This window comes from Aquila chrysaetos, chromosome 11 (genome assembly GCF_900496995.4).
Source record: "Aquila chrysaetos chrysaetos chromosome 11, bAquChr1.4, whole genome shotgun sequence".
Lineage (NCBI taxonomy): Eukaryota > Metazoa > Chordata > Aves > Accipitriformes > Accipitridae > Aquila > Aquila chrysaetos.
In genome coordinates this window covers 34,537,853-34,549,036 of record NC_044014.1, presented here as the reverse complement: position 1 = coordinate 34,549,036, position 11,184 = coordinate 34,537,853, and the positions used below count along the sequence as shown (strand labels likewise).

Below are 11,184 nucleotides of genomic sequence, written 5' to 3'. Positions count from 1 at the left end.
TATAACACCATCCTAAGATTAGGGAGGAGGGAGAGAAAAGAGGGTGAATTGTCCAGTTACCTGCAGTATCTCTCACTGCTGGATGACATGCCATACTGGCTGGTGCTAAGAAGAGTACAAACATCCCTTTCACACCCCAGAAAATCCATAGGTGTTAGCTATGAATTCTTTACCAGCCTTGCTACATATGTAACCCATGTTAAGGTTCACCTGTCACATCCACACTCCGCCATAAATAGGTGCAAGCTGCAGATGAGAGGGTACAGCCCACATTAGCATCCTTTCTTCTGAGCAGCTCTCTTCTACACACTTCTGGGTTAGCGCAGGATCAAACCTATATGGTCTGGGGGCTTTTCAGATAAGTGCAATAAGTACATCTGGATGAATGCGTTTTGGTGGTCAACTGAATCATGTGCTTAAGAGTCTGATTTAAATGGGCCAATGCTGATTTTGCACACATTTTGTGGTCAGGTTGGCAGTGTAAGTTATTGAAGAAAATGTCTTTTTCTCACTTGTGAAAAGCTGCATTTGAAGCCTACGCACAGTGGCTTTTCTGGGAAAGCAAATTTTCTAGGAATGCCAGTTACAATTTTAGGAAGGAAACAATGTGGTAATTTTCAAATTCAAATCAAGTTTTGGTGCAGAAGAAGAGAAGCAAGGCTTGAGAAGAAAAGGTCATGGCAAAACACTATGAAACAGGTAAAAAACTGTTTTCCCTTTTCTCTCCTTTCCCATCTTTTTCAAGCCAACTTCTTACTAGAAAAGCTGCTTTCCAACTCTTCTAAACTTCCATCACTCTGTCAGTATAATGCAGGAAAGCACTGCCTGGAAATAGAGCTTTTCTTTTCCTAGAGGATAATTACTAGCTGTTCACTGTCTCATTATAAAATCCTAGTGAGGACCAGGATTTTACCATGAATATCCTAAAAAGCATCAATATTATACCTTATATAGGAAAAACTATACCGTTTCCTCTGTCCTCTGTGCCCTGGAAAACCACCACTTCTCTGGCAGACAACGTAGAATGTAACACCTCTTTCCTTCCTTTCTACAAGATCTGTCTGATTTAAATTGAAAGCTCTGTAGGGTGGGAACCTGTTCGGAACTATGTTAAGCATGCGTATTGTAAAGAACTATGTTACATCGAGAGCGTTGGAAAAAAAAAAAAAAAAAATCAAAGATTGTTATACCAAAGCCTCAACTACAGGTCCCAGGAATGACAGTATAATTATTTTTAGAGATGACTATAGCAGTAAGTTAACATGACATGAGAGACCTGAGAAACAGCAAGCCTGATTTAAACCAATGGAAAAGCCAGGAATGCAGAATGGAGACTGTTCTTAATGCACCATATTGCATCTGAACATTTTGTTCCTACCCATCTATCCAAAGCATGACGTTTTGCATTTCATATTAACATTCTGAAGACATTAAAGGATTCTTCAATTTGATGTTCATATGCTGTGTCAGAACACGCACTCTGACTGCTTAGAGAGATGTTATGTCTACCTTTTACTCATCTTCCCTCCTTCAGCCTCCTAACCAACCCTCCCTCCCACTCCCCCAAAATCCCTGGGCTATTTTTATTGGTAGCATTATTTAGTTCAGCAGGAAGATAGTTACAAATACAGTTTGTGGGATTTGAACTTCACTTTGGATTTCTGCACTACCTCAGCTGTTATGCATATGTACTAAGACTGAATGCTAACAAATCATTGCAGTAATAGCTGATGTTCGTATACAATTTCTCATCTTCAAAGCAGTTTAAGATTTCCCAGAGGTTCTACAAAATCCGGGAGAGGGAGGCAGCGATTTGGGCAAAAGCCTTTGTTTAGCATTGGTCTTAAGATAAATGATAGCTGGGCCCTTTCTGCTTAGCACTATAGCAGGAACATTGTCGTCTTCAGATTTAAGTCTGAAGTGCTCAACAACGCTCAATGGCTGATCACACATTTTCACTAAAAAGCATTTGAAATAGTCTTTTTTTTTTTTTTCATAGGGACAGCTCTCTTCTGAAATTCTGTTCTCACCTTTGAGCTCAGAACGAGGGACACTTGTGACACGAGCATAACGCGCTGGGAGATGAATTTGCGTATCAAAACAAAGGGCATTGTGATTTCCCACAGTTGCGATACCAAAAAGTCGTATTTCAAAGCCATGAAACACCAAAGAGCATAACCAGGAATCGTAACAGTTTTAAAAGATTTTTCTAGAGGCAAAACTAACGATTCTTCGTGAGTTCCTTCAGCGTTCGAGCGCAGCAGCCGGCTTTTAAGAGCGGGAAGGAAGCTCTCGCTAGTTTGCCGGCCGGCGCTGGAAAAGGGCGAGCGAGAACACTCGGCAGGGAACCGTCACGGGCCTGACTTCTCCTGCCGTTGTCCCGGGGGAAGGAATTTTCCCTCAGCGCGGGAGAGACCCGGCCGAACGGCCCCCGCCGCCGCCCCGGGGCCTCGGCGCCGGCTCCAGGCCGCCGGCACGCGCCCGGCCTGCGGCGCGTGCGGGCAGCGCCCCCTGCCGGCGGCGGCCGCCCCTCCAAAGCCGGCCGGGTTTTGACCGGGCCGCGTCAGGCTGGCGAGCCGTTCCCGTCGCCACCGTGGAAGAAAGGGGGGCCGGGAGGGAAGGAGAACCGAACTCTTCGTGCGTCGTGGGAAGCAAAGAGGGGCTCGTAACGAATAAAGCGCTCCCTGCCGCAGGTGCTCCGCCAAACGCGTGAGCCCAAGCCGGGCGGCGCGTCCGAGAGCGTGGCGTGTACTGAACCGGCTTTCCAGGGCACGGGGCTCCGGGACGCGACAATTGGTACCGGCTACGGTTTCGAAACACGGACGTTGAACCGGTTCTTCGGACGCCGTTTATTTGGCTAGATTCCTTTTGAACCATTTCCATCGCGTCTGGCAAAATATGGAAACGTGCTCAGGGGAATTCCAGAAAAATTGCCACCGAAATCAAAAGGAACTCTTCTTGGGAATACTGGGAGAGCGCAAACTCTTCCTTTACGCAGTTTCGATATGGTGGAAATAAAGAAGCATCAGATGTTAAATCTGTTTTAAACCTTAGGAAGCAATTAAAAATGAAATAACATACGTATTATTAATGAATAGCTACAGTGAAAAGGTTGTAATTACATGTTAATTAAATTCTCTCCTCATTATATATCTGCAGTGCCTATATGTTCTCCTTCTAGCAAAATTTCCTGAAAAAAACCCATAGATGTAAAGCAGAAACTGTTAAATATTTCACAACTGGAAAAAGGAAAGAGAATGAAACTATGGCGATTTTTTTTTTTTTAAATTAGGATTTCTATTGAGAAATAAACTGAACTTCAACATGTTTCAATTACAAATCCTTCTGTTTATAATCTGCTATTTAAGCCTAAACTAAATAACAGCACTGGCAGAACACAGTAAATTTGAGGAACTGTGATGAACTAGTTCTAGGTAAATGTTAACAGAACCATTTTCCTTTATACAAAAAATAATTACGTTCAGGCAGGGAGCCAGTCTTCTGTGCGCGCCATCCCCTACTGTCCAATTTCTGTAAAATTCAACATCACCTTTCTTATCTGGCTATTTAGGACTTTTTAAGCTTTCTCTTCTCAAAGCATAAGCTGCTTCTTGCATTTGCAGCTTTTCATTTATCTCTGCCTGTAAAGAAAAGCAGAAGAAAAAAGTGGTTGTGATGGAGCTATCTTAGGCTGCACATTGTCTTTGTGGTTTTAACACACTGTAGTCCAGTAAGACATTATCCTACACACCTTCCTGTTTTGCAGACATAACAGTGTTTCAGCGTGTACTTAGGTGATAACGCTTTATCATATTACTGCGCACAATTCCGATGTATGTATGGTATGACTGCCATGAACAGGAAGTGATCTGGGACAGCCATTTCTCATGTAAACTTGTCTTGGGAGATGGGCTAATTAGCCTGTATTCTCAGACAGCCTTTACCAATAAACACCAAATCAGAAAAATCGCTTTGGGATTTGGTTGTTGCCACTGTTTTCCTTTGCTGCAGATGTTTGTTCTCTAGTGTAATGCATTTTATTGAAACATTGCTGGAATCAGAAAGCATTACTGAAAGTGAACAATAAAAAACCATATTTCTGTGATGTTGCTTGTCTTTCTTAATTACAAACACAATTATGAATGTGTATCTTATTCTGGAAATCCAGACTGCTGTAGACATTGAGTGCAAATTTACAATGTAACATTTGTGGGGAAGGTACAAGGGTTGTGACATATTTTAGTGAAATCTTTGGCAGTGATAACGCATAGCAATCTTTAATTCTATATCATTTGGAAATGTGGCATCACTGAAAAAGGCCACAAATACTGGGGTTTTACGGGGAATTTATGTATATTTCTCATTATCAGCATTCATCACTGCAAAAATACATGAGAAATGGATGGAGCACAACGATAGTCTTTCCAAGAGTCACAAAGGTTAGTTCAAACAACTGGAACAGGCTCAAAGGTCCTTCATAGACCCCACATAAACTGTTTCAAAACTTATAGTTACATTCTTAATGAACTTCGTGTAATTTTGGTAAAGTGAATGGATTTGGCCCAGAAAAGCTTGCAGTAACTTGCCATTTTAGGAACTTTTTGGTTTGCCAGTCCTAGAAATCCTTACCAGTCTGTATTGAAACCCATCAATGGATAGCCACAGCTAAAATGTTTTCAGAGTTTGCAGTAGCTCAAATTAGCATCAGCTCAGATTAGCATCAAAAAGCTGGAATTTCTATCTCAACTTTGTATCTTTGGAGATGGCCTTCACCATATTCAATCCACCCTCAAATATCCACAAATATGCCCCCACCCCTTTACATTATATGCAAACTTAGTTGCTTTGCTGTGGAATGCTGATCCTCTAGGCTAATCCTCTCCCAGCCACCCCAGCTGCCTTTCCTTCTCCAGTTTTTACATCCCTCTGTCTCTGATTCTACCTCCAGTGAAAATCAGCTGCCACTATACTTCACGATGGCTGCTGTTGTGATCACTGAGTGTCAGCACTGTGATTTCAGACTAAAAGTTATTTTCTAGACTCAACTAGAGCAACAGCTGCCTTATGTTCCCTGGAGACATAATGCAGATTGTGAATCACAGTTCACACATAACAACAAAACGGTATGAGTTTGACCATGTATCAGGTAAAAATCTAATGATAAGATTACCTCAAAGGTCAAGAAACTGAGAAACCAGGTGAAAAAGATACATTGCTGGAAGACTTTTAGAAACTAAACGGAAATTATTTCCTGCGTATATAACCAGATTTGCAAAAGAAGAAGAAGAAGAAGAGAAAAGGGCATTTTTCTCATCTGTGTGTTTTTTGCGAAGGAAAAAAAACTCTTAGCACCAATGCTAATGAAATCAAGATCAAGTGAAAAACAGGCATTTCATTTTTTCTGTAGGTAGAGACAGGAATAAGACAACAGAGACCAGGTTCCCTCCTGTTTCTGAAGACATTGAAATAGAATACGAAATCAAATAGGTAGATCTAATGATGGCATCATTATTCTAATTTATATTCCCCATTCATACATAATCCATGTAAAGCAATTTATCAATATCAAACTCTTTTCAGATAATATTAGATATTTAATAAACTGCTGCTCGGTCAACAGTGTCCAATGTGCTGTATCTAAAGTTTAAAGTGCCTGATGCCACCTGGCTGCTGCAAATAAGACCAAATTCCACCAGTTCCTTGGTGGAACTGAGTTCTAGCTGGTTTGCTTTCAATAATTGCATGTGCTTGAGGGAGCAGTTTACAAAATAACAATGATCTACTCTGCTGGCTTTTCACATGTTTCAATTTACAGACCTCCCTGTAGAGAAGCAGATCACCCTACAACAAATTTAAGTCCACTGACAATAGCTTCCTTCCCTTTCATGGACCCCAGAAGCAAGAACTCATGGACTCCTCAGAGTCTGCAGACCATGTACTGAAACCTGATCTGTTCCATTAAGGCAGCTCTCACATAGTTATGCACTTACCAAATGAAGTCTAGAATTGGCATAAATGTGTTATTTCTTAAACAGATTGAAGGATGTGTAACATAGATGCATCTAACAATTCATATTAAGCATACATTGCATATGCTTCATCAGACCAGCTGATCCTGAAAAGGAATTCTATCACTGACATCACTGAGAGCAGGATTTGGCCCATGTTTCTTAACACATAGTACTGCTGAAGATATATGTTGTTATATTACTGAGTATTTTTTATCTTATCACATGTAAGCTGACTAAACTAGGAGTTATTTATAGAGGCTAATTCACATTTTCACAGCATATGGATGTGCTTTTTGCCAGCTTTAGCATGAATACAGTTTATATTCATTAAGGCTGAGCTAGATAATTAACCATAGACAGAATTAGTGAACAGCTTTCTAGTAATAGTACCTCAAGGTTGCCAATAATTTCATTTGAGATTCCACCCACTGCGGACTTCTGATCTTCAGCAGTAACACCAGCCACAGCACCTGCCTCGAAGGACTCTGCCTCTGGACAGGGCTCTTCCAGGTAACCCTCTTGATCAGACCCCTAGCAGCAACCAACCACAAGAAATGTGTGAGTGAGTACATCCTCCTGCTCTCTACAAGACCGAACAGTGTCAGCCCAAAGACATGCAACAACACACGAAGCCTGCTTTTGAGACCTCCTACTCTGACAGAGACCGTCAGTCTCTCTTTCAGTGCCCAGGCCAGGCAGAACCTGAGGTTATGAAGTTGCACGGGGCGAGAGCCCAGAGGTGCCGGCTCAAATAAATGTCCTCTGCTGACTAATGCATTAGAAGTAATTTCTTAGAAGAGAATGCATGCTATATTCTGGAGAATAAATGTCATTAGTGGCTGGGCTCCAGTGGGAATGAATGAGGTAGGAGAATCATAGAAAAACAGCTTTAAAAAAAATTTTAAAAAAAAGGAACAAAACTCTATACCTTAGATTCCGTCTCTGCAGCTGTTGGTGATATTATGAATGATGAATTGATATCCAAAGGTATGCCTTCTTCCAGCAGAGCAGGGAAGGGGGGAACTGCAGGTTGGGCAGGTTCAATCACATACTGGTAGTACAAAAAAAAAAAAAAAAAAAAAAAAGAAAAAAGAAGAAAAAAGTAATTCAGGTTTAACTATTGCTCAGAGGTTTATTGCAGAAATTTTTAAATGGAAATGAAATGGCTGGCAAACAACAAAAACCAATACCTTTCTTGTTACTATCCAGGTGCTCAGAACTGGAAAGCATACTGAAAATGATTATAGATCAGCTTTAATTTCTAGCTGCATCTCAAGGGGCCCTCTTTATAATACTTGGAAAGAACAGATGATTTTCATAATTTCATAACACTACAGCTTCTTACTCATGTGGATAATTAAGTTTAGAAAACACAGAGCTTAGGTAACATGCAGTCTTCCCAGTGCAAATTTGTCACTTCTGAATGGGGATCTTGTTGCATTTTGGAATTAAAGGGCCAGCTGAGCACTAGGGTATTCTATCAAAGGAGTCAGTTGGAGTACACTTCTAGTGACACTGCATGAAATAAGGCCCTAAGAAAAACATTTTAATATGACTGTAATTTAAGAGTCATTAATGGTCCAAGTTTTGCTGCTTCATGAACTTGCTCCTCTTTCTCTCTCCTGTGAACGTGGGAACCTCACTGGTATTCTGCTGGCATGTGAACAGCGGCTCCAGGAATGCTCTGACAAGGAAATGGCTTTTTGCCCCCAGAGAAGCTGGATGCAGCACTTAGTCTGTGCTGGGGCTCTCATGAGTGGTGCAGAAGGTGGCCCTGTGTCCTCTAAAGGGGCAATGTTTTGTGTTGTTTTTTTAAAAAAATGCACGACAGAGAACATATATGCCAAGTACGGTGACAAAAGGCATTTTTGAACAAGCAAGGAATGAGGTACAATACTAAAATGGTACATTTGGGGCCTCTACAATGGGAAGTGCCCACAGAGAATACCAGGCAGATGTTCCAGTTCTGAGTCAGCTATTACAAACATGATTTTACTTGGATGGTGTAAGTCAACCACATTAATTCACATCAGGGTAATTGCAGCTCCCATAAATTAATTTCCTCATACCTTTGAAATCATAGCTAGGTTGCTCTTTGGTTTATTTAGTTACTTGCTACAGTTAAACATACTGAAAATATTAAAGATTCCATACATTTGAAAACAGTGATAGCAAAAATTTAAAATAAATGGTGAGATGTAGCCATTGCACTTTATTGCATTAAAAATCTCTTTTGTATTCCTGAAAGCTTTTCAGCAGTTATGTTTGGGCTCTGTCATTATCTTCAAGATTCCCTGTCGTGTGAGCTCACTAAAAAAGGTAGACAGTGTTAGCCCATATTTATAAGAACCCAAAAGGCTGACAGAAATATTTCCAGAATTTAAGTGAAGAGAAAACCAGATTTTATAGAAGCATTTTCCTGTATCACTTGTGAGTCAAATTTTACAGCACTCTGCTAGTGCCTACAGACTCACAAAAGGAATAGTCAGAAAGTTTAGTTTTTGCGGCAAAATGAAAAAGCCTTAAGCTGAGCTGCATGTTATTCTTTCTAAAATAAAAAGAAGCTTTGTTTTCAAATTCTGATTTTTTTTTAAACTAGAGCTCTTTTGATTTAGCAAATAATTCCATTTTCTCTGATTTCTTACCTTATATTTTCTCATTTAAAAATATTAGCTGAATTGGATGAGAATTCACAATTACTTTCTGCTTCCTTAAAATAACATTTTTCGGTTAGTTAGTTAACTATTCACTCAAAATATTTTCTTTATTTAGATTAAATCATTATTCCATTTATTCCCTGCAGTCCAAATTTCAAAAAATGAAATAATGTAAAAAAACTAGACTGGGTTTTTAAAATCAATTCTGGGCTGATCAAATACATTTTTGTAGCATGGATAAGATTTTCAGAGGTTCTGTTTTAGAATAATATTTTTACTTCACTGCGTCCTTTTAAAGAGAGCCATTCTTTACTCATCTGTTGTGTGTCTAATAATAACCCTTGGATCATTAAGAAATAACTAAATTACAGCAGAACTAGTCTCTTTAATGAGCCGTAATAGCCTCAACATTCAGCCAAAAGTTTTTTTTAAAAGACTGTGAAACTTCAATGTAGAATATTAAGTATTTTGTTTAGTAATAGTAAGTTTATGAGCAGTGCTACAGTTTACAGCCAAAATATAGTGACCTAAAAATGCCATTCTGCACTGCTCCTTCCTATACATTGTGTCCTTAACAAGTCCAGGGGAAAATTAGAATGAATGAATTGTGGTGAGAGCCCAAAGCCAACAAACGTATTTAAATGAATCCTTCTGATGCAATACTTTCCTTTAAAAAACACAATTAAGTCTTTGTATTTCCTTTGAACAAAACCTCATGTTTAATAGCACCAATGGCTCTGTAGTAAAATCTATTTAAAAACAGAGAAGGAGACACAGTAAGTTTTATACAGTTACAGTGGCTTTAAAAAATGTTGCTAGTTTCTGAAGTCTGAGTAAATTTATGGTGAATTACTTCCACTGACCTACATTAAAAAATTCATCCTCCCTTTTGAAATTCCTGAATATTTGTCATTATGTGAGCATTATTCATTATGACAAAGATGTATTACTCAAAGTGTCCTCTTGAATCAATATAACTATTGAAATGTGAGAAACAGTTTGGCAAGATGATAATGCCTTTAAATTAATTGGCAATATTTTCCTGCACATTGCGGTCCAATGGGTCCATGAGAATTCAAACATAAAGAAATCATAAGGCAGTTGCACAAATGTAGAGGGCATATCAGTGTCAGCTGCAGCAGATAAAAGGATGCTCTGAAAGTGACTGGAGGGAGCAGAAGTTAAATGCAATATTCTTACTAATTCCTAGGTGCAGTGGCATGCCAAAAGGCCACTTGAAGCTGGACAAGTTAGAGCAGGCTAGAAGCTGCTCTAACATTTAGCAGAGGTTGATGTGGGAAATATCATTCAGCATCACCTTTACTTTCCCGCCCCAGTTGCATCAAGCCTCGGTGTAATCACAGCTGAGGACTGTAGCTGGTGTTCAAACATTTGCTCTCAGTGTACAGCCCTATGCCACAATTTTTCTCTGGAATTCTTTCAAGTAAAAATGTGCATAAACAGAGGTAAGTATAAAAAGTGTCATGTTGTCCTGTATATAAACCCACATACTTTTCTTGTTGTTGAGAGCTAGTAAATTACCTTTTTATAAATGTAGGCAGAGCAAAGACAATAAAACAGTATACAGGAAAATTTCTAAAACAGAATAATGGCAGGAAAGAAGATTGGTAAAGCATTCTAATAAATGAGTTCCACAGATGTGGTAGTTATTATAAAATTAGCTTTGCATAACTTACCAATATACCATTACATTTTCCCCCAGATGTTATCTGTTACTTAAAATAATAAAATACAGTGTGGAGAAAATCTGCAATAATAGTAACTTAAGCAAAATTAATTTAAGTTTCTGTGGCATAAAACAAGCCCTGGCTGATAGCATTACTTTTAATAATATATGTAAGAGGTTTTAGTATTATACAAATGGCTGCTGGGTATATCTTAATAGTCATAGCACAGAACGTCTGCTCTCAAAATATTATGTAGATTAAAACCAGCTATTTACTTACACTCTAATTCAAGTCATTGGAAAGGTTTGCAGTATTTATGGATGTGGTATGAAGGGAAACAATCTACTCCAGGAATAAATATCAGAGTTTGGAAATTAGTAAAGCTAAGGTCAAGGTCAGTTTGGATTTACTAACATACTTGCTGAAAATTAGAATTTATAGTTTATGCTTACTTATTTCATAAATGAGAAAAGAGACTGAGGCGGTGGTGTATTTGCCTCTTTGACACAAGGCTTTTGTATCATAGAAACATTTTTAAACCACCTTTTCAGCTTAATATTATCTGAAATTCTGTACTCTTCTCCACGGAACCTTAACATAAATTCTCTATAGCTAATCTTACCAAACATAGGAAAATAATTATTTATAAGGCTTGGAAAAAACATCCCATGTTCAGCATGGACCATTTCTAAAGCTTTGTAACATCTTTCAAAACCTTTCAATGGCCTTTCAATGGATACAGATTTGATTTTATATGAATGATAGATTCACTTAAAAAAGGGTGTTCTTTGTGTGTTATTCTCTATATTCATATCATCTGTGTAGTTT

At 38.9% G+C, this 11,184-nt stretch overlaps 1 protein-coding gene across 1 annotated transcript in view; it reads right to left on the bottom strand.

Moving 5' to 3' along the window:
* Positions 1-3,509: 3,509 nt before the first annotated feature.
* The window catches only part of CABCOCO1 (ciliary associated calcium binding coiled-coil 1), a 53,320-nt gene continuing 45,645 nt past the window's right edge, over positions 3,510-11,184 (bottom strand). The window contains exons 6-8 of the mRNA XM_030031416.1: positions 6,940-7,062; positions 6,402-6,542; positions 3,510-3,641 (exon numbers count right to left, since the gene is read on the bottom strand). Coding sequence (XP_029887276.1) covers positions 3,564-3,641; positions 6,402-6,542; positions 6,940-7,062 — 342 coding nt within the window. The 3' untranslated portion in view covers positions 3,510-3,563. The remainder of the gene's footprint in view (positions 3,642-6,401; positions 6,543-6,939; positions 7,063-11,184) is intronic.